A 25,132-nucleotide genomic window follows, 5' to 3' on the forward strand; every position below is an offset into this window, starting at 1 on the left:
TGTAAAGTGCCTGGAACTGTGTTAGGCACATAGCACTTACAAGTATTAGTTAGTAGTAGTAAGATAAATGTAATTTAATGTGTAACTTTAGTAGTGATCATTCTTCTCACTAATGATTATTTACAATATTGAAAATTACATTAAATGTCAGGAATGATAATTTACAATATTGGAAATGATGTATAATATCAGTAGTAATAATTGAATGCACCCTGGAAACCTTAGTTTAACTCGTGATCCTGATAATCTCCCCCACAGATGTTACAAATATTTAATATGCTCATTTGTTTTTTCTTATTACTATGAAACTTTTACACTGCTTCCCAGTGTGCAACTCACCCCACTTAAAAATACCAACATTTAAAAAGACTTCTGAGGACAACCCCTTCCCCAGTGATAACATTCCCCACTATAAAGTCCTCACTGTGGACATATCACCACATTTATAAATCTCTATTGTTGCCAAAACTACAGGTGACAAATCTCTAAGCCCTTGGTAAATGTTTCCTTTGAAAAGTCCCCTCTCTTCATTGTACAAATACCTCTTTCACAAATACCCCACTAACAAATACCTCTGTTGAGCTACCCTCTTTATTCATCAATATCCCATTGACATATCTCCATTGAAGACCCCCCATTGACAAATATCCCCATTCACAAATACCCAGCAGTAATCTATCACCCACTCATGGACCCCAGTGACAAATATCTCTCTTCATCATTACCTAATCCATTGGCATATCTCCTATGACCACTCAGTTGACAAATCTCTCTATTCATAAATACCTTTCTATGACATAATTCTCATTGACAACCTCTATTGACAAATCTTCCCATGTATTCTACTGGCATATCTCCCCATTCAGACATGCCCATCAAAATGCTCTCATTGTCAATCTTCCTATTCAGAAATACCCACCATTGATATCTACCTCATTGATAAGCCCACTTTAAAACCTTTCCATTCATAAAACCCCATCCATCCATATAGCTCCTCTTGATTGACTCCCCCCATTGACATATTTCCCCATCCTTAGATATCTCTAGTTGGAAAATCTCCCTGCTGGAACAGCTCCCAATATATTACCCTATATGTTGAAACATCTCTCCACACCCCCCAATGACAGATGAAGAGGTAGATTTCTATACGAACAACCCTTCCTTTTTATCAATACTGACACCTACGTCTCACTCTCCAGCCTTGGACACTTACTATGCCAGTAGTGGTGAAATCTGAGGACCAACCCCAGTTATACTGTAGAGCGCCCACCAAAGGAAATGATTAGGGCACAAGTTCTCTCTGGATGTAGGGGTGAAGGTGGAGTTTAAAAAAGAGATTAGTTGAAAGTCTGCATGAGAAGCTGTGAGAACCCCAGACACACCCCAAATACCAATCCCCACTCCAATAGAAGGCTGAAGACATGATCTCTTATAAGAGTAAAATAGAGGGTTCAAATGGGCAGGAATGCCCAGGCCGCACCTCCCTGTTGTTGACTATTTATCCACCACTGAGCTTGGGCCTCCTGCTGAACCTCTGTGGAGAGCTACAGCTCTGATGAATGGACGTGGGGCCATTGGTACCAGAGGCCCAGTCTCAGTGTCCTTTCCCCGCCACCACACCATGGGGCCTCCCCTGACCCCAGGCCCCTGGAAAGTAGTAGTGTTAATTAAATGTTCCCTGAATCTTCTCTTGATTGGGGGTGAGCTGGGCCAGGGAAAAGTCATGCTTCAACTCCCCCCACCCCTACTGTGTCTCCAGGTCCTTGCCATGAGTTCCGACTTCCTGCTGGTCCCTGCTTTGCTCCTGGCTCTGTCCCTGACCACCCTTGGGCTGGCCCTCATACTGTTTATTGTAACTCAGACGTGGGTAAGTCTGGGTAGACCTCAGAGAAGCCTCCGACGCAGGGACTCACAGTGAGGTTCCAGAAGGGTGGATAAAGCCCCTTGAGGTGGTTGAACCTGGATGGTAGCTGCTCTGCAAACCCTTTTTTCCCAAGAGTCTTGGGGACAGGGAAAATCTTGAATGTTTGAACCCCAAGGGGTCCCCTGACACATTTCTCCCACCCTTAGTCCTTGTGGCTTAATTCCTGGGTCTTCTCACTGAGACCATGAGGCATTATGAGTTCAAGTAACCAGGGCTCCCTGCTCACCTCTTCCCTGTACCCACCTCCCCACCAAAATACAAGCCCCTACCTTGCTCTGACTGAGGGAATAGGGTGGGTCTTTGAGATCCAAAATCTAATGATGCGATACTAAGACCCAGCCCCTCACCCCATAAATGCTCCTCAGTCCCAGTGTCCCTCTCTCTTTTCCCCCCTCACAGACAATCAACATTCTGAAAGGGGTCCTGAAACTCTAGGTCATGAAAGTACCCAAATATAAAGAGCAATGTGGTTGTATCTATCTACACACCCACCAAGAACAGTGGTGGTGACATCCATGGGGAGAAGTTTTCTTCTATCTCAGGTCAGCCAGCCTGCGTGGACTCCTCATCCTCAGACTTCTGGCTCTGTCCCAGCCCTGGAACAAAGTGTCCCTCCCTGGGGCATTCTTCCACCAAATACACCCAACTTCAGGATACTGTGCTCCTGATTTCAGCCAACCACAGCAAATTCTGTCCCTGACCCATAATGCCCTGGATCTTTGGGACTGACCACCTGGGGATCACAATCTGTCTCAGCCAAATGACATCTGGTCCACACTTTACTGACCATCAGGATATGGCATCCATCCCCTCTAGGCTCTTTGAGGGTTGGGAATCTGCACTGAGTTGTGTAGCCTTGGAAGGGGCTCGGGGAGGAGTATATCAGGAAGGTATCTTGAATATCTACAGGTAAGGATGCCCGGGCCTTGAGTGTGCCCCTCAGGTATGCCTGCAGCCACAGCTCCACCCTGTTCTTTCTGCTCCCTGTTCCTGTTTGCTGGTCCCTACTTCCTCTCCTGATCTCCTTCCCCTGCTCCTTCTCTGTGTTCTATCCCTCCCCCCGCTGCTGTGCCCTCTTCTCGCTCTCTTCTTTCCTCTCTGCTCCCCACTCCTCTTTGTTTCCTCGCTGTTTGCTATTCCCTTTCATGGGTCCCTGGCTCCCCTGCCTATCCTTAGCGTCTGTGGCCCTTCTCTTCCAGGAGCAGAAGCTATGAGGAGAAGCGAGTGGAGGAGTGCCCTGCCCAACCACCCCCAGGTGCCTCCCTGCCAACCCCGCAAAGCCACATACCTGAGTCCCAACCTTGCACAGTGTCCGTGGAGGGACCTCTGTTTATCTGAGCACTGGCAAGAAGAACATGAAGCCATGAACTTGGCTGCCTTCCCCGGTGACCTGATATCTGCTATTGAATCTTCCTGTACAACAGCCTCTGGCCTTGGACCCAGACTTCTCTTCAGCCACAGTGGGCTGGGGACGCTTCACCTCCTTCAACATCACAAACAAATCTAAGCCCATCAACCTCCCCCCACCACCCCCTCAAGCCTCCCAAAGACCACCAGCTTCTAACTGTGCTAGGGATCTATCTGGTTTGTGTTGTGTTTCTTGATCTGGGTGCAGAAGACAGGAGTGTGTTCACTTTGTGAAAATTCAATGAACTGTACACTTATGATATGTCCCCTTTTCCAAACTTGTTATACCTCAATGAAATTGGCCCCTCAAAACAAAACCCCATAAGCTACAAGAATATACTGTACAGCACAGAGAATATAGCCAATATTTTATAATAACTGTAAATGGAGTATAATCAATAAAATTGTGAATCACTATGTTCCACACCTGAAACTAATATAATATTGTAAGTCAACTATACTTCAATAACAAAATAATAAGTTAAAAAAAGAAAGGAAAGAAAAAGAAACCCCCACCTTCTTGACATATCTCCCTCGCTCTTTACTTCATTTGCTCCCTCACTCCTGCTCTCTCTCTTTTCACACAATCCCCACATCCATGACCCTGTTGATTCTCACCCCAAGGCACCCTCTCTTTCCTCATAGCACAGGGACCATGAATCCTGGGCCCAGAGAGGGGTCTGGATCCAGAGAGACCTTGGTGTTGGACTCCACCCGTCGCATCATGAACCCTCTGCAAATATTTGCTGAGCCACAAATCACCCGGAGTGTAGGTAGCAAGGGAAGGGAAGTCCCATAGCTATTCCCATAGCACCCCACCCTCTAGGTCTGCATGACCAAGTTGATGTAAGTAGATCACCAGGCTAGGAAAGTCGGGGTGAAAAGAAGTCAAACTGTGCTTCACAAGATCTTCCCTGTGCCCCACCCCTGACTGGTGACTATTTAGACACATTGAGCTGAGTATCCCTGAGGATTCCTGGTGGTCTCCAAACTGGATGGGAGTAGATGGGGTAGGGGGGCCAGAGTCCTGATATGTGTCTTCCAGCTTCAAAGTACGGGGTGGCGCAAGACTGCTCCCACAAATCCAGGCCTAGCTTTTGCCCCTCCATGCTGCACAGTGGGGTTGGGGACAAAAGAGGAAACAGGGGAGGCAAGCTGGCCTGTGGGAAGTCTAATGCTTCTGCCACCACTCGCCACCATTACCCACCATTAACTTTGTCTTCTTCCTGGCCTCTGAAGTCCTGTTCTTTCTGTCCCTTGACAAAAATAGCCTCTGCACAGCTACAGACAGCCAGGAGGTGCATCTGCCCTACTAGATATCAGGAATTAATGAGAAAATATAGTTATTAAGACAGTACTGCACTGGAACAGGTATAGAGAAAGTGACCGACGGAGTAGAACAGAGAGTCCTGAACTTGCCCCACACATATATAGGATTTTAGGATATGATGGAGGTGGCATACCAGATCAGTGGGGAAAAAAGCGTTGCCTATAAGGAAAAAGATGAAACTGGATCCCTACCTATCTCACACTGTATGTGAAAATCAATTTCAAGGAACACATGTAATAAAGATGTTTGGAAGAGTGCTACTTGATTGCTACATTGAGAACAGTGTAATGTAAGTGAATGGATGTGATGACCCCTCTGTAATGCATGTAGAGAAGCGTTAAAGAAAAAATGTAATAAAGATGTTTGTAAGAATGCTAAAAAGAAACAGAAAAAGAAAATCAACTTCAGATGGATGAAGAACTTAAATGTCAAAAACAAAGCTTGCCACTTTTATCATCTACTAAATTTCCATATGTACATGGATCTAAATCTGGGTTTTTAATTTTTCTTCTTTTACTCTGTTAGTCTATCTATTCATGTGTCAGCATCATATTGTTTAAATTAGAAAAGCTTCATAAAATGTTTGCTGGCAAATGCATTAAACTCCTTGTAGGCTGGTAGGGCTAGTCCCCTCTCATAGCTCTTCTTTTTCAGGGTTTTCCTGGCTATTCTTGCATGTTTTCTTTTCCATATGAACTCTACTATCAACTTGTCCAGCTCCAGATAACAGCTTATAGGTATATTTTGGGGGATCACATTATATTTATAAATTAAAAATAGAGACCTAAGAAGGGGAACTGACATCTGTATGATGTTAATTAATCCTATCCACAAATAAGGAATGCCTTTCCAGTTGTGTAAGTCTACCTTTGAGTCTTTCAGGAGTGTTTTAAACTTTTCCTCATATAAGTTTGCACACCCCTTGCTAAATTTATCCTGAAATACTTTATCATCTTTTTTGTTGTTACCTTAAATGGGGTTTTCTCTTCTATCTGGTTGTTTGTGTATATGAAAACTACTGATTTCTGTATGTTGACTTTATATTCTGCTATGTTATTAAGTTATTTTATTGTTTGAATTTGTTATTGGTTCTCTGGGGGATTTCCAGATATACTATCATATCATCTATTAACAGAGACATTTTTACATCCTCTTTACCCATTCTTGCATCTATAATTGCTTTGCCTAGTCTAACTGCATTGGTCTAATACCTCTAAGTATTGTACAATGTTGAAAAGGAATGGAGACAGTGGGCACCTTGCTTTGTTCCTCACCTTAGTGGAAATGCTTTCAATGTTGTCCTATTAAGTTGATAATAACTTTCAGATTGAAGTATACAAATTTCATTATGTTAAGAAGGCATGAGTTGATTTCTATTTTTGAATGATTTTATCATAATGGGTGCTGAACTTTGTTAAAGGCTTTTAAAATATCTATGGAAATGATCATATGATTTTCTCCTCAGATCTATTAATATGTTGTATTATATTAATACATTACCTATAACAAACCATCCTCGCATTCCAAGAAGGAAACTTACTTACACAGTTATGCTATCTTATTTTCTTAATTTAGTTCTGGATTTGTTTGCTAATATTTTATTTAGGATTTTTGCATTGATATTTATGATTGAAAATGGTCTATGCTTTTCTTTTTGTGTTATCAATGTTATAATTGCTTTAGAAAAATAATGTGGAAGTTTCTCTTCATTTTCTGTTCTTTGTAACAATTTATGTGGCATTGGGATTAACTGGTTTGTAACAGTTTGGTAGAATTCCCCTGTGAAACCATCTGGGCCTGATGCTTTTTTAGGGGGTAGTTCCTTAATAACTTTATTGCTTTTATGGAAATTGACCTGTTAAGCTCAAATGGGGTCGATTTTGGTAAACTGTGTTTCCCTAGAAAATTATCCATTTCCTGTAGGTTTAAAATTTTATCTATGTATGCCTTTTATTTTAACTTTTGGAATCATGCTAACATATTACATTTAAATGCATAAAATTAAGTCAGTATAGATGGGAAAAAACCTAAAATTTAATATAAAGGGAAACAAACTATATTTGAAATAACATGAGTAATATAACCATGTTGAATGACAAAATGAACTAGACCATGTAACATTTGAATACAGTACTTTGTATATCCTCATCTAAAGACATAAAAAGGGCAAACAAATCTCAAGCTATACCTTACTACAGTTGTTTTTCACAGTGGTACGGGTGTTGAAATTCTAAAAATACTTTCTGTGTATTGTAGGATTGAGCAAATGAGTAAATATATTGATGATGCTGGAAGCTAGGGTTCTCAATGTTAGAGAAGAGAAATATAAATATAGAAAGGGGGAAGGCTAGAAGGAACCCTATGTTGTGTCGGATTAGAATTGAAAGTATCGGGGATCCCAGCTCAAAGAGAAGAAACTCCTCCCAATTCCCTGGTCCAACTGATTGCTGATCACCAGGATCCTGTGAGTTTCTGCCCAGAATGAAAAAAACAGTTTTCATCAGATACACCACACTAATACTGGTAGGAATGCTTCCCTCCTGCTGTTCCAGTGACTTGCTGATCTGCGCCCTTTCTCCTTCAGTGGAGCCAACCTGCACAGTGAGACAATGTGGTGAGGCACCTCCTGTGGATAAAAGGCGTGTAAATCCAGACCCTTCTCCCTCCATTTTCCTGCGTGTGATCTTGAACCAGTCAAGGGCGACCCTCTCTCCATGACTTCTGTTCCTCTCAGGCTCACATCCCCCCGTCTCCCAGAGATGCAGGAAGGAGGAAAGTGTGTGAAGTAAACTCTGAAGAAGTCCCAGATGAAGTGACACAGCCAGGAAATTTCAGACTAACAAAACTCTGGGGGAATTTCATGACATTGGAAACACAAAGGATCCAATGTGGAAGGCTGATCCAAACTTGGCAAGGAGGATGACAATTTACAAAGCATAGAAATAATGTAGGCTCCCTGTCATCAGGTATGCCATGAAAAGAAGGCAGTCACTGCTCACACTACTGTTGATAAGTTTATTATAAAGAAATAAAACAATTTAATTCTAAAAAAAAAATAGAAAGTATCAGGGGAATTCCCTGGCAGTTCAGTGGTTAGGACTTGGTGCTTTCACTGCTGGGGGCCCAGGTTTGATCCCTGGTTGGGGAACTAAGATCCCACAAGCCGTATGGTGTAGCCAAAAAAAACCCCCAAAAAGTATCAGTATGAACACATTTCATATAATTTCATATATATGTATATATAAAATTTCATATATATATATTTCATATATATATAATGAAATTTCCTAAGCTCTGCACAATGAGAGGATCTAGAAGCAAGGACATTCCAGTAGCAATGAGTACATCTAGCTCCCAGATCCTGGCTTTGAAATACCGTTATCCTAGGGTTGTGAAAGAACAAGATATGCCTGGAGGTGACGTTGGCCGAAATGCCAAGTAAGGGCCTATAAAAATCCTCTCCTCCATAAAAGCAATGAGAATATTGGTAAAAATTGCCACAATCAACTTTATCAGAACTCTGGAAACTGACCAGAGGTTTACAATAATTCAGGAAGCATTTATTGAAGAAAAAGGCTGAATCTCACTAAGAACAGTAAGTTTTGTGGCATTTGAACTTTTCCTGTTCCCATTCTCTTCTTCCCACTTCCACAACAGATTTTAAAATCAACACCCTTGCAATTCTGATGAAAACACAGCAGGCTGGCTAGCAGCCAATGGAGGAAGCAGAACAGGGTAGGAGTTCCTCCAAAGCCCCATTCCCAGAAACTATCTTTATTTGACCTGTATGGCACTTCCCCAGAAAACTCCATTCACAGGACTTGTCTATTTGACCTGACTCAGAATTCACCTGGTGTGAACAGTTTTTCTTGGGGGTGCTTTTCAAAAATAATCAGCAGCAATTGTTTAACACAGCAGCTGTTTGAGGCAACGACTACAGTTAAGACAATCAACAAGCTGGCCAAAACTTAACAGAAAAATCTGAGTAATAAGATGTTCATAGGAGGTTTTGAAAAGTTCTGACATATTCCTAGGAATCTAGAAAGCCATAAATATGCATAATGCTGTGTGCATGCCTAGGATCTCTGGCTGACCTTGAGGCTCTGCACAAGCAGGAAGTAAAGGTTAAGGCAAAGTTGTAAACAGCCTGCCTGAACATTGAAGGCATGCCCCAACGTGCCCTCAGAGCTCATCAGCAAAGGCTGGGAGACTTACTAGATCCAAGTGTTTAAAGAAATATCTGTCCAATCATTAGTTGACCACTAAGCTAATAAAGTAGAGACTTCAATGACCATATATGACAAAGAATATAAACTTTACAGAATTAGTTCAAGAAAGTCCCTAAAAAAACCCCCAAAGGAAAACAAAAGCAAACCTTGGGGAGGAGGGGGAATCTGATTTCCAGAGTTGTCGCATTATATTATTTAAGATATTCAGTTTTCAACTAAAATTTATAAGACATGCGAAGAAACAATAAAGTATGACCCAAACACAGAAAAATAAAGCAGTCAGTAGACACTGTCCCTGAGGAAGTCCAGATGTTGGAATTAATAGACTATAAATCAACTACTTGGAAGATTTTCAAAGAACTAAAGGAAACCATGTCTAAATATCTAAATGAAAGTATAAGAATGGTGTTCTAACAAACAGAAACTATCAATAAAGAGATAAAAATTATAAAATAATAGAAATTCTGGAATTGAAAAACACAATAACTGAAATGAAAAATTCATTACAGGGGCTCAACAGTAGATTTGAGCTGGCAGAGGAAAGAATCAGTGAATTTGAAGATAGGCCGACTAAGATTATCCAATCTGAGGAGCAGAAAGAAAACAATAACCAAAATGACTGGAGCCTCAGGGGCCTGTGAAACACCACAAGCATGTCAACACACACATATTGGGAGTCCTAAAAGGAGAGAGAAAAGAGAAAAGTGAAATAAAGAATATTTGAAGGAATAATGGCTGAAAACCTCCCAAATCTGAAGAAAAAGATTAATCTGTACATCCAAGAAGCTCACTGAACCTCAAATAGGATAAACTCATAGAGATCTACATCTAGGCGCATCATAAACAAACCTATAAAAGTGAAAGACAAAGAGAGAATCTTGAAAGTAGTAAGAGAGAAGTGACTTTTCACATACAAAGGATCTTCAGTAGGACTGACAGCTGATTTCTCATCAGAAACCTTGGAGGCCAGAAGGCAGTGGGACAACTTATTCAAAGCACTGAAAGAAAAAGACTCTCAACTAAGAATTCTACATCTTTCAAAACTATATTTCAAAAATGAAGGAAAAGTTAAGACATTCACAGATAAGCAAAAACTTAGATAATCTGTCACTAGCACACTTCTCCTACAAGAAATACTAAGAGAATCCTTCAGGCTGAAATGAAATGACACTAAACAGTAACTCACATACACATGAAGAAATAAAGAGCACCTGTAAAGGTAACTACATAGATAAATATAAAAGACAGTGTGAATGCATTTTTTATTTGTAATGCTTTTTTCCTCCTATCTGATTTAAAAGATAACTGTATCAAGCAATAATTATAAGTCTATATTCATGGGCATATGATGTGTAAAGATGTAATTTGTATGACAATAATAGCACAAAGGCAGAGTGAGGGAATAGAGCTATAAAAAGGCAAAGATTTTTTTAATACTATTGAAATTAAATTGGTTTTAATTAAAATGAGAGTGGTATAAATTAAAATGTTAATTGTAATCCCCAGGGAAACTACAAAGAAAATAATTTTTTAAAAAACATGGAAAAAGAAACAACAAGAGAATTAAAATGGCACACAGGAAAATATCTATTTAACACAAAAGTATGCATTAATGGAGGAATACAGGAACACAAAAGGCATAAGAAATATAGAAAACAAATAGCAAAATTACAAGCATAAATTCTACCTTATCAGTAATTACATTAAGTGTAAATTAATTAAACACTCCAATTAATAGGCAGAGATAGGCAAAATAGATGAAAAACATGACATAATTATATGCTGTCTATAGGAGACACACTTTAGATTCAAAGATACAAATAAGTTGAAGGTAAATGAATGGAAAAAGATTTACCATGCAAATAGTAACCCAAAGAAAGCTGGAATGGCTATACTAACATCAGATAAAATAGACTTTAAAACAAAAATTGTTACTAGAGATAAGAAAGGACATTTTATACTGATAAAAGGGTCATTTCATCAAGAAGATATAACAATTGTCAACATATATGCTAACAACAAAGCCCCAAATACATGAAACAAAAAAAAACAGGCAGAACTGAAGGGAAGAAATAGACAGTTCAATAATAATTGTTGGGACTCTCCTGGTGGCACAGTGGTTAAGAATCTGCCTGCCAATACAGGGGACACAGGTTCAATCCCTGGTCCAGGAAGATCCCACGTGCCATGGAGCAACTAAGCTCGTGCACCACGACTACTGAGCCTGCACTCTAGAGCCCATGAGCCACAACTACTAAGCACATGCACTGCAACTACTGAAGCCCGTGTGCCTAGAGCCCGTGTTCTGCAACAAGAGAAGCCACTGCAATGAGAAGCCCACGCACCACAATGAAGAGTAGCTCCCGCTCGCTGCAACTAGAGAAAGCCCATGCACAGCAACAAAGACCCAATGTAGCCAAAAAAAAAAAGCAAAAAAACAATAATTGTTGGAGATTTCAATACTTCACTTTAAATAATGGATAAAACAACTAGACAGAGGATAAACAAGGAAAGAGAAGACCCAAACAACACTATAAACCAACTAGACCTAACAGACATCTATAGAACATTCCATCCTACAACAGCAGCATAAATATTCTTCTCAAGTGTACATAGAACATTCTCGAGGACAGACTATATGTTAAGCCACAAAACAAATCTCAATAATGTAAAAGAGCTGAAACATACAAAGTATGTTCTCTGACCACAACTGAATGAAATTAGAAACCAATAACAGAAGGAAATTTGGGAAATTCACAAATATGTGGAAAGTAAACAACACACTCCTAAATAACCAATGGGTCAAAGAAGAACTCACCATGAAAATTAGAAGCTACTTTGAGATGAATGAAAATGAAGACAACATACAAAAATTGCTTAGAGGGAAATTTTAGCTGTAAACATCTACATTTAAAAATAAGAAAGATATCAAATCAATAACCTAATCTTCTTAAGAAACTATACAAAAACAAACACCAGAGAAAGCAGAAGGAAAGAAGTAATAAAGATTAGAGTGGAAATAAATGAAGTTGAGAATAGAAAAACAATAGAGAAAATCAATGAAACCAAAAGTTGGTTCTTTGAGAAGATCAACAAAATAAGCAAACTTTTAGACTAAGATTTTATTTTATTTATTTATTTATTTTTTAAACTAAGATTTTAAAACAGAGAAAACTAATTACTAAAATCAGGAATGAAAGAGACATAACTACCGACCTTAAAGAAATAAAAAGGATTATAAGAGAACACTATGAACAATTCTATGCCAACAAATTAGAAAACCTAGTTGAAATGGACAAATTTCTAGGAAGGCACAAACTTCCAAAACTAATTCAAGAAGAAATGGAAAATCTGAATAGACCTACAATAAGTGAAGAGATTGAATTAGTATTTAAAAAAACAAAAGAACTTCCTACAAAGAAATACCCAGGACCAGATGTCTTCACCAGTGAAGTATGCCGAACATTTAAAATAAAATTAACACTAGGGACTTTCCTGGAGGTCCAGTGGTTAAGACTCCATGCTTCCACTGCAGGGGGCGCGGGTTTGATCCCTGGTCAGGGAATTAAGATCCCACATGAGCACGGCACAGCAAAAAAATAAAAAAAATTTAAAAATTAAAAATAAAATAAACACTAATCTTTCATTAACTCTTCCTACAAATAGAAGAGGAGGGAACACTGTCCATTTCATTCTATGAGGCTACTATCACCCTGATACCAAAACCAGACAAAGACATCATAAGAAAACTACAGATCAATATCCCTTATGATTATTGATACCATAATTTTCAACAAAATACTAACTGAATCCCATAGCATATAAAAAGGATTATATGTCAGACCAAGTGGGATCTGGCCGAAGAATGCAAGTGTGACTCAATTTGCATGAAAATCAATTAATGTAATACACCATATTCATAGAATAAAGGACAAAAAGCCGTATCATATCAATAAACATAGAAAAAGCATTTGACAGAGTCCAGCATCCTTCCATGATAAAAACACTTCAACAAATAAAGAATAGAAGGGAACTTCATCAACACTTAGGTAGCAGTTAATAAATGTCAGACGCACTGTTGTAACCACTTTATGTTCATTAAATAATTTAATTCTCACATTAACTCTGTAAGGCAGGAACTATTATTAGCCATATTTTACAGATGGGAAAACTGAGGCACAGAGCATTTAACTAACATTTCTTATGTTCGGAAGCTAATAAGTTGTGGAGCTAGGATTACAATACAGAAATTCTGACTACAGTGTCCATGTTCTTAACCATAGTCAGCTATACTGTCTCTCAGTAAATGTAAAATAATAATAATGATAAACAAACTTGGTTTCCTAAGAACTAATGATTTGATCTTCATCTGTTAGTAAACTTAATTCATAGTACTGTTGACTTATATCAGTGACCATAATTTGTAATACTTGTAAGAATTTTTAACATTAGTACCAATGTTTATTTAAGTTGGTAAAGCTGGGTCAATATTGATATTTAATTGTAATTTAATTCATAAAACTGGTGATGTTTATTTATATAAGTAAACATAATTTGTAACATTGTAAAAACCTTGTCAAATTAGTTATAAAACTTGATGGCATTGGTAATGGTGATTCAATTTCTTTTTTTTTCCAATTTCTATTTGTAACTAAAACCTGATTCATAACTGTGGTACTCATAACTTATACTAGTAAACATAACTTTAATATTAGTAATTATTTATGATATCAATTGGATGTTAACCATATTAATAATGATTTCTGTTAGTAACTGTAGGATAGCTCAAAACATAGGTACTCAATTTATATTAGTAATCTTAATTTGTAACATTGGCAGTAATTTGTAACAGTACTTTACAATGTTTGTACTAATAGTTTAATTTCTTTTAGTAATTATAACTTAATTCACAACATAGGCACTAATCATTTATATTGATGATCTTAATTTGTAACACTGTAATAAACTGTAATCTTAGTTGTAATATTTGATGATATTAGTAATGGTAATACAATTTTTATTATTAAGTATAATATAATTCAAAACAGGGACTTATAATTTATATTAGAGCATAATTTATAATATTGATAATAATTTGTAATAATAGTTATAATCTTCAATGATACTAGTAATAATTACTCAAATTCTATTAGGAACTATAATTTAATTCATAACATTGGCACTCACAATTTTTTATCAATAACAGTAATTTGTAATACTGGTTATAATTTATAATATTAGTGATTATATTTGTGGTAAAAGTAGCCAACAATCCAATTTTCTATTTGTATACAATCTAATTTTTAACATTGCTACTGATAATTTTTATTGGCAATCCTAATTTGAAACACTGTTAACATTTCTATCAGGAGGAATATTTGGTAACGTTAGTAACAATGACTTGATTTGTATATGTAACATAATCTGATGTGCATCATTTTTTTTGTCTTTATTGAATTTGTTACAATATTGCTTCTGTTTTATGTTTTGGTATTTTGGCCGTGAGGCATGTGGGATCTTAGAATTATGGAACGCTTCATGAATTTGCGTGTCATCCTTGCGCAGGGGCCATGCTAATCTTCTCTGTACTGTTCCAATTTTAGTATATGTGCTGCCGAAGTGAGCACCATAATCTGAATCATTACATTAATTCTGTTAATTTACACTAGAAATCAGTTTTTTAATACTGGTGAGAATAGATACTATAACAGGATCAATGATTTAATCACACTTGTAACTACACAGTAAATTCCTGGTAGTAATAAACCGTATCACGAAGCAACGTCACCCTCCATGTGCATGTGCCGGCTGCACTCTCTGATAGCATACTACTGGTAATACATCCATTGGCAATACTATTGCAATAGGCATGATGCTTTTCCCTCCAGCTCACTCCCTTTCCCCAGACTCACCATCTCTTTGTGATTGGGGTAGAAGGTCTGATCGATTAGAGGGAATTCCTCTGTCCCCAGTTTCTTGTGCAGTCGAACCATCTGAGCGAACTATGAGAGGCAGGAGAGACGGGTCAGCAAGTCCCTTTACCTGGAGGGAGTCTCCAAGCTGGGACTCCAAGCTTCCAAACTTCCTCCGTTCCCCCAGATCACAGTGGTTTCAAGCTCCCGCATGCATGTATGAGCTGTTCCCTCTGCCAGTAGCACCCTTCTGTCACTTACCACCCAGGGCTTGTCACAGAAGTTGTAGACAGAATGCAAAGAGTTAACGCTGGGGATTCCGGCATACTGCAGCCCAATGACCAAACTGCGGTAGTCTCCATTCCGTGCCATGCTGAAGGCATGCTGGCGGATCAGCACGAAGTCTGGTTTCAGAGACCTGGGGTGGCAAGGGTAGAGTGTAGATGGTCCTCCCAGAAGCTCCCCACCACCTTTAGAATAAAGGTCAAGTCTTGAAATCTCCACAGCTCCTAGAAACTACACAGTGGTTTCTCACCTCAGCCACATACACAAGCTGTTCCCTCCACCACATGTGCCCTTCCTACACTTTCCTCATCTGGTGGCCCTCTTAAGCCTTTCCTGCCTGCTCCTCTCCTCACCAAGGTGAGCTTGCAACTTGCCCGCTCAGCTCTCACAGCTCCCAGTCACAATCTCTCAGACTACTTCTGTCCACGAAGGATGCTGCCCAGAATAAATTCCAGCCTCAGGGCCTCTACATGGGCTATTCCCTCTGCCTGAAACGCTTCCTCCCTAGATTTCTACATGCCCCACTCCTCCACCTCCTTCAAGTCTTTCCTCAAATGTCTCTCACACTACTGGTCTACCCCCAACCAAACTGCAGACCCTTCCCCAATCCCTTCACCAATCCCTATATCCCTTTGCTGATATTTTTTCTGAGCACTTTGACATTTCCTTCTTTATTTGTTTATTGTGTGTATCCCACAGTAGAATGTAAGCTTCACGAGAGCAGAGGGGTTTTTTTGTTTGTTTTTTTTGCGGTACGCGGTCCTCTCACTGTTGCGGCCTCTCCCGTTGCGGAGCACAGGCTCCGGACGCGAAGGCTCAGCGGCCATGGCTCACGGACCCAGCCGCTCCGCGGCATGTGGGATCTCCCCAGACTGGGGCACGAACCCGTGTCCCCTGCATCGGCAGGCGGACTCTCAACCACTGCGCCAACAGGGAAGCCCCGAGCAGAGGGTTTTTATTTTGTCTTTTTTGGGGTCTGTTTTGTTCACTGCCAGGACCTCAGTATGTACAACAGCTCCTGGCACACAATAGATACTCAATAAATATTTGTTGAATGTAAAATGCTGAGAGCAGCACCTGGCATGCAGTAGATGCTCAAGAAATGTTTATTGAATTAATATTTGGTTGGCCAAAAAGTTCGTTTGGATTTTTCTGTAAGATGTTATGGAAGAACACGAATGAACATTTTGGCCAATCCAATAACTGAAAAGTTTGGTTTGTGGTCTTCTGGGATCCTTGGCTCTTCTCCACAAGAGAAGCTGTCTCCTTACATTCTGTGCCTAAGTTCTTTTTCTAAAAATTGGAATATAATTGGCACGTTATATGTCAATTCTTCTATAAGTTTAAGGTGTATAACATGTTGATTTGATACATTTATATATTATAATATGATTGCCATTGTAGCATTAGTTAGTACCTCCACCATGTCACATAATTATTTCTTTTTTCATGGTGGGAATAATTAAGATCTGGTCTTTTAGCAGGTTTGCTGATTATGATACAATATTGTTGTCTGTATCCACCGTACTGTGGATTAGATCTCTAGGATTTATTTATCTACCAGTTGCAAGTTTGTACTCTTAAACAACATCTCTCCTATTCTTCCACCCCACCCCCCAGCCTCTGGCAATCACCTTTCTACTCTCTGTCTCTATTAGTTTGGCTCTTTCAGATTCCACATATAAGTGATAGCATACAGTATTCCTCTTTCTCTGTCTGATTTATCTCACTTAGCATAATGTCCTCAAGATCCATCCATGTTGTCACAAATGGCAGGATTTCCTTCTTTCTCATGGCTGAATAACATCCCATTGTGTGTGTGTGTGTGTGTGTGTGTGTGTGTGTGTGTGTATCACTTCTTTATCCATTCATCTGTTGATGGATACTTAGGTTGGCTATTGCGATGTGCCTAAGTTCTTGCTCACAGAAGGATGGGAGGGGAGGTGGGGACTCTCCCTCAGCTCTAAGGGAGCCCTTATGCCTCCCCCATAATACCAAGGTAACCTTTTTACACTCACCGCACAACCTTCACCCCATTCCGAAGAACTTCCATGTCCACAGAGAATCCACCATTGGCATGAGCCACGAGGTTGAGATCAGAGAATTCAGCCTGGGAAGGAAAAAAAATCAGGGATTCACGCACATCACACAAAAAAGACCACTCAGTTCGCAGTCTGGACAGTTGACCCCCATGTCCACCTGCCCCAACTAACCTGTTCTACTTTAATGTCAATTTCTCCATGGATCTTTTTCCCTTTGAAGTATTTCGCCCTGAAGAGGAAAAGCAGAGCACATCCGTCAATGCTCCAATCTCAGGAAGACGAAACCCAGGCTGGTCCTTTGACCCCTTTGCCCCTCCAGTGCCACTAGAGAAACTATAATGTGATTTATAATTGTTGAAATACTTTGAAAAACCTAACAGTTCTTTGTGAACAATGAAGTCTGTTGTAATCCTTGTGGAGGTATGTAAATGTCAAAGGAGATTGCAAACTATAAAACAAGTTCTTAAAACACAGAGAGCAGGCATTTCCCAAAGTATGGTCTGCTTGTCACACTGCTATCTGAAAAGCTTTGCAAAACAAGGAGTGCTTTGTAAAGTGTAACATACTTTGAAATTGCATGGAAGTTTGTAAATGGTAAAGAACCTTAGGGGGTATATATATATGGAGTGTGCCCAGGTATGTGTCAGCACCTATGTCTGCTTGTGTGGCTTGAAGCATCTCTCTGCTCTCTAGCCCTTTCCCAAGGAAGAACACATTCACCACGTGTGGTTGTGCACTGAGAGGGACACAGCAGCCATGAGTGGGCAGCTGCATTAGAAAAGGAGGAGCAGATTGAAGGGTGCAGGCTGGTGGGGGTTCTACAGAAGCCAGAGTCAGCCATGATGAGGGTGAGGAGGAATGCAGCTGAGGATGAGGGGAAGCCACAGGATCGGAGAGGCGTAGGAACAGCAGTAGATACATCACGAACTGCTAAGTCACTGTCCCTGGACCCATTCCCATATGGGCTTCTCCCCCAGGCCCAGGATTCCTTCCTGACAGACTTCTCCACAGACAGAAGCTCATCCCCAATCAGGTTTCCCATAGAAGAAGGCTGAGGGGAGGAGCCACTCCTGGGATTGCCTACATGCACACAATCAGGATCTCTGATATACACAGCACAACCGGCCCTAGTGATTTCACTGACATACCCCTAAGACCCCAAGCACAGCTATTTTCTCCTCTCTCTCCCTCTTCCCTCCTACCCCCTACTCCATCACTGACACTGTCCCCTCACAGATGTTGGAAGAGAATCTCTTAGACCTGTGCATTTTTCATTTAGAAAATGATGATGATCATATGATATCGCTTATATGTGGAATCTAAAAAAATAGTACAAATGAACTTATTTACAAAACAGAAATAGACTCACAGATGTAGAAAACAAACTTATGGTTACCAGGGGGAAAGGGGGGAGGGATAAATTGGGAATTTGGGATTGACATATACACGCTACTATATATAAAATAGATAACTAGTAAGGACCTACTGTATAGCACAAGGAACTCTACTCAGTACTCTGTAATGACCTATATGGGAAAAGAATCTAAAAAAGAGTGTATATATGTATATGTAAAACTGATTCACTTTGCTGTACACCTGAAACGAACACAACATTGTAAATCAACTATACTCCAATAAAAAATTTTTTTAAAAAAATTAAAAAATTAGATGAATGGAAAAATAAATAAATAAATAAATAAAAGTGATATATATATCTATATCACTTTCTGACCATATATGTAGTGGATACTGTGGTATATATATATGATATATATCACTTTTTTAAAAAACTTTTTTAACTTTTTTGACCATAAATGTAGTGGATACTGTGGTGTTCTGCTCAGATCTCCTCTTCAGGGTCAATGCACCCTGAATATCAGCTGTTGAAAGATCACAGCTGTGTCCCCTTGGGAATTGTCTTCTGTCACAGGGAACTTCCTTGGCCAAGGTTATACTTACCTACTGGCAGCCCATGGCTGATATGTGGTCTGTGAGTGAGTACAAAGGCCAGCCTCTTTGCCTCAATATAGGCTGACTCTGAAGGACCATCCTAGCTCTAGAGCTCCCCCTTAGGATCAGCTGAGGCCTTGGATGCAACCGCATTGGGGACCCACTTCTCCCTCTGCTCAACCTTGCCCTCCTTACAGGTGCTGATTCCAAAGGCACTCCCCGATAAGCCTGTGCGTGCAATTCTCTGTCTCAAAATCTGTTTTCAGAGACCCCAATCTAAAACAGTGGGCCAGAGAAGTCAAACTACAAAGAAGACTCTACTGCCTTTCTGGAGCCGGGCCACCCAGCAGCCAGCAGGCAATAACGAAGCATCATTTGTGGGGGTGGAGCACAATAGTCCCTGATGTGCTGTAGCAACACAAAGTGCCCTGTGACATGTCTGCGCTGTGGTGCAAGCAGGATGCCACTTGAACCATATGATCTGGCAAACCCTATGATACTAGAGATGTCTGTAGTGAGAAAAGATGCAGTGTGGAGTTGATTCTCCTGAGTGGGAGAATTATAGTGCAGGCCTATGGGGTTTTGAAGCAGAAGTAACTTTAACTGATGGTGGACTGTAATGAGATACTAGTGGAAGGGAATGCACTAGCTGGTGAAATATTCCTGGTACTAGAGAGGTGTGAGGGAAATGGTAACCAGACTTGGGTGACTATTCGCTAAACACCCTTGATTAGCTGAAGAAAGATATGACATGCTCAGTGTGAATAATCACCAATTCAAAGCAAAATGTAAAAGGCAGAAGACCTCCTTGGCTGTACTTAAGGAAACCCCAATCTTCTGCAACCAGAGGGCAGACAGAGGAGAAGATCAGACTTAGGACTTAACTGTAAGTGTAGTCGAACTTCAGAGAAGGTTGAATTCTCAGGCCCAGTACATCTCCTATGCCATGCTCAGGGCCCTAAAAGGACAGGAGTGGAGCCCTGAGATTGTGATGGGGATATCTGGGAAGATGCGTGTAACACCTTGAACTTACAGATTCACCTGAACCCACTGGGTCTGCTGGAGTAGCCCATTCCTTGTTAGAATACAGAAACTTCCCTTTGCTTGAAAATAATGCAGAGGCCTCGAACGAAGCATGTGTCTTATAAAACAATTCTTACCCCTTTCAGAATCAACTTCCCTTCCCCTCTCGGCAACCAGATCAATAACCAGGGTCAAATCCTAGCACAACCTGACTGGAGAGGTTCTAAGCTTGCAAAGGAAGGAAAGGAATGATACACAGAAGCTGAAGAATCTGGCTAACATGTATCAGCAGGAGCTGGGAAAGCATGCCTGAGCCTGGATGCTGAGGACAATGGACCAAGGGAGTGAAGCATGAACTTGGAGCACTCTCCCAGGACACAGAACTTAAAACCGTGGCAACGACTCCAGGAAATGTTGCTGATACAATTTTGGATGACTTGTGGTAGCTTGGAAAAAACAGTGGCCCACACCAAGTGAAGCAGAAATACCAGACTTCCATGGCAGATTGTGGAGGAAAGGATCAAAGGGCTCAGAGGAGCAGATGTGTTAGAGTAGATACACTACTTAAGTCTGGAAAACCAACCAGCTGACTCTATTCTATGGGAGGGCCCAGAGGATATACCCGACTTACAAAGTGAGGAATATGTTGGTGAGAGTGGCACCAGCCATGTTGAGAAGCACAGTGGACATAAGGTCATAAATGAAGTCCTGGCCCAGGTCCTGCTCACAGTGGGTACGTTGGGTCCACAGGTCCACCTAGTGGTCACTTCCCCAGCTCACAAATACATAATTGGAATGGACATATCTGTAGTTTTCAGAACCCTACACGAGTTCCTTGGCCTGCCGGGGCAGAGCTATGGTAGTGGGGAAGTTCAAATGGATGCCTCGGAAATTATACCCACCTCCCCTGATCAAAACTGTAAATCAAAGACAATATTGTATCTATCCTAGGGGTGATGCTGGAAATTAGTGCTCCTCTGAAAGAGCTAAAGGACCCAGGGTTGTTAGTCCCATAATATCTCCACTGAATTAACTAGTTTGGGCCCTGAGGAGGCTGGATGGATCCTAAAGAATGTAGACTACTGTGAGCTCAACCAAGTAGTAGCCTTGATTGAAGCTGCTGTACTGGTCATGCTGTCATTGCTGGAGCAAATTAAAGGATCTCAGGTACAGCAGGTGGGCACTGATTTAGTGAATGACTGCTTTTCTATCCTGATCAGAAGAGAGGATCAGAGACATTTCACACTCATATGGGACTGACCACAATATATATTGATGGTCTTGCCATAGGGCTATGTTATCTTTCTCACCCTATGTCATCATATAGTCCAAGAGGACATGGACCACCTGTACATCCCAGAGAATATCACACTGGACTACTATATCGATTACATCATATTGATTGGCCAAGATGAGCAAGAGATGGTTAGCACATTGCCTTGATAAGACACATGCACTCCAGAGGGTGGGAGATAAACCCTGAAAAGACTCAGGGTCCTGCCACATTAGTGCGATTTTTAGGGATTCAGTGGGCCAAGGTATGCCAGGACAGCCCCTCCAAATAATCGCGCAAAGCATTGCATCTTGCACCTTCTGCCATGAGGAAGGCCTCTTCAGGTCCAGAGGAGAGGTCTCTTTAGGTTCTGGAGGCAGCGTATTCCACACCTGGAAATGCTGTTCCGATCCATATTTCAGGTGACACGTAAGGCTGCCAGCCCTGAGCAGGTCCAGGCTGTAGTGTGAGCAGTCTTGCCACTCAGGGCATATGATCTGACAGATCCTACAGTACTGGATAGTGGGGAAAATGTAGTGTGGAGCTTATGGGATGCCTGAGTGGGAGGCCCCTGGGGTTCTGGAGCAAGGCCATGCCATCTGCAGCAGAGAATTACACAGCTTTTGAGAAACAAATCCTGGTGCAGTACTGGGCCCTGAGAGAGACAGAATGCTTGACCGTGGGGTACCAAGGAACCACGTATCCTGGTGCCTATTATGAGCTGGGTCCTGCCAGGCCCACCAAGTAATGAAGTCAGATGGGCCCAGGAGCCAGGATCGACCCCAGCAGGACCATGCAAGCTGCCTGAGCAAGTAACCCGGATGCCCGTGTCATCCACACTGTTGTGTTAGTGCCTCCCTCAGCTCACTAAGGGAACACCTTACAACCAGCAGATGAAGGAAGAAAAAGCCTAAGCTTGGTTCACAAATGGGTTGGCTTGGTACGTGGGTGGAAGCCAAAAATGGACAGTGACGATGCTATAGCCCCACTTGGAGTGGTCTTGAAAAACAGTGGCAAAGCTCCCAATGGGCAGAGCTTTGGGCTGTGCACCTGGTCATCTATTTTGTGGGGGAAGAGAAGTGGCCCAAGATTCGAATACATATTCACTGATGGGCAGTGGTAAATGGCTTGGCTGATCAGACAGAGGCCTTGAATGAACAATATTGGAAGATCAGGAAGAGGAGGTCTGGGACACCGAAATGTGGGTGGACGTACGGGAGTGGAGATGAAACAGAGTGAGGATTGAAGATCTTTGTATTGTGTGTTAATACCCACCAGATAGCATCCACCCTGGAAGTGGCACTAAGCAACCAGGTAGACAGAATGACTCAGCCAAATGACGTCAGCCAGCTTCTAGAATCAGCCAGTGCTGGCAGATGGGCACACGTATGAAGTGGCAAGGGTAACAGAGACAGAGGCAGCATGTGAGGCCTATGGCATTATTGCTGAATGTCCAACCTGCCAGCACCAGAGACCAATATTGAGTCCCTGACACAGCACCATCCCTCAAGAAGACCAACCGGCCACTCCATGGCGAACTGACTACACTGGGCTCCTTCCACTCGGGAAAGAGTAATGACTGATTTTGACTGGAATACTCTATATATGGGTTTGCCCTTCCTGACTACAGGACCTTAGCCAGCATCCCTGTCCAAGGGCTTACATAATATTTGATCCACCAGTATGGGATCCCGCATAACATTGCATCAAACTGAAGGACACACTTTACAGCAAAGGAGGTGCAAAAGTAAGCCCACGACCATGGAATCAACTGATGACATTATATACCGCACCACCCAGAAGCTGCTGGCCTGATAGAGTGAAAGAACAACCTGGTGTAGCCACAGCTAAGACCTAAGCTTACAGGTGATACTGTGCAGGAATGGGATACCATCCTCCAAAACAGTGTACACGCTAAATCTGTTGTTTGTGCTGTGCTCTTTAGAGGTAGAATACACCGGTCTGGGGACTTGGAGGTGAAAGTAGGAGTGGCCCAGCTTACCATCAATTCCAGTGATCCACTTTTGGAATGTGTGCTTCCTGTTCACTCAGGGTTCTGCAAGGTTAGAGGTCCTGGTTTTCTAAGGGGGAACACTGCTACCAGGGGACACAGCAAGAATCCCATTACCTTCTAAGCCTTGACTGCTACCTGGACACTTCAGGCTTCTCATGCCAACGGAACGGAACACGAGTCACTGTCTTGGCAGGGGCACGTGACCCTAATCATCAGGAGGAGATAGGGCTGCTGTTACACAGTGGGGGCAGGGAGGAATACGTTTGGCCCCCAGGTGATTTGCTTGGGCATCTGTCGGTACTCCTTGCTTAACATTGATGGCAAATGGACGAGTACAGCAGCCACAGCCTGAGGGGATGGGGACCAAGAGCTCAGGGATCCCTCAAGGATGAGGGAATGGATCACTCACCAGATACGCCACTGAGACCAAGGGGGGGGTGCTAGCCGAGGGTGAGGGGAATCTAGAATGTGAGGTAGAGGAAGGAAACAATGCATCATTTACTTATGCCACATTTATCAACTATGGCAGTGGAGGCTGTAGTTTGTCCAACTAACTGTGCTCTTTCAAGTGTCCCCCAGAAAACAAGATCAATTAGAATCCTGGAAACGCTGTTCCCAGATGGGTGAACTTACTTCTAAAAAGCAAGTGAATCTGAGCAGTCCAGGGGGTAGGCTGTGCGCTCCACCCAGATCTTCACACTCCTCCTTCTTGTCACATCTGTCCCCCAGCTTCTGGGAATACCTGCTGCTGAAGGCTCACAGTGCTGTCCATCCCTGGGAACTGCCCTCTGCAGCAGGGACTCACCTTCCGCAAGATTATGCCTCCTCCCAGAGGGCAGCCTGCAGCCAATGACTGACTGATGCAGGACTACAAAAGCCTGGCCACCCCATCTCAACTGGGACAACTCTGAAGTGTCATCCCAGCTCCAGAGCTCCCCAGATGATCAGCTGGGACAACTGTTGTGAAGCATCAGAGCTCAGCCTTTCCTTCTGCCAAATCCTGCTTCCCCCACTCCTCCCCTGCAACAGGTGTTATTCCCAAGAGCTCTCTCCGATCAATCTGCACACAAATATCAGAGTCTCAGGGTCTGCTTCCAGGAAAGTCTAAGAAAAGAAGCCACAAGAAGAAATATATAACCCACCATATACATATTTACATAATAACCCATCCTATATATGTAATATATATTATATAAGACATATAATGTACAGAAAATTTAATATAGGATGTCTTATATAACATATTGCATATTATATATTATGTGTTACATTACCTAGAATGTGTATAAATATGCATATATTAGAATGAAAGTTTCAGTAAATAGTTACCTTTAGTATTTGCAATGGAGTCTGATATTTCCTATTCTATTCCATTTCATGAAGAAAAACATACACATATATATGTATTATATACTATAAACTCATTATATAACAAATGTATTAGAGAATATACATAATATATATGGTATACATTATTGATTACATTTCTTATTGGAGTAACAGTTTCAGTTTCACTAAATATTAATTGTGCTTACTATGTGCAATATACTCTTACTATTTTCATGTATCAATATTATTATTTATCATAGTTCTACTTTCATTTCATGAAGAAAATGAAATGCTGGTCACAAGCCAAGAGGTGACCCACAGCCGAAAAAACACTGGACTAAATTATCTGTAAAAAGAGGTGACAAGTCTCAACTGAGTCTGCAACTTTAAACCACACAGGACTCAAGACCCAGG

At 41.3% G+C, this 25,132-nt stretch overlaps 1 protein-coding gene across 2 annotated transcripts in view; it reads right to left on the reverse strand.

Annotated features, from left to right (window-relative positions):
- Positions 1-25,132, reverse strand: part of SYN1 (synapsin I) — a gene marked incomplete at both ends in the record, with an annotated part of 42,666 nt that overhangs the window by 14,022 nt on the left and 3,512 nt on the right. For both annotated transcript variants that reach the window (XM_082864571.1, XM_082864572.1), the window contains 4 exons: positions 14,803-14,892; positions 15,064-15,220; positions 17,106-17,197; positions 17,301-17,358. In XM_082864571.1, the coding sequence (XP_082720697.1) occupies positions 14,803-14,892; positions 15,064-15,220; positions 17,106-17,197; positions 17,301-17,358 (397 nt within the window). The remainder of the gene's footprint in view (positions 1-14,802; positions 14,893-15,063; positions 15,221-17,105; positions 17,198-17,300; positions 17,359-25,132) is intronic.

The sequence above is a fragment of the Leucopleurus acutus genome (assembly GCF_964270905.1).
Source record: "Leucopleurus acutus genome assembly, chromosome: X".
Classification (NCBI taxonomy): Eukaryota; Metazoa; Chordata; class Mammalia; order Artiodactyla; family Delphinidae; genus Leucopleurus; species Leucopleurus acutus.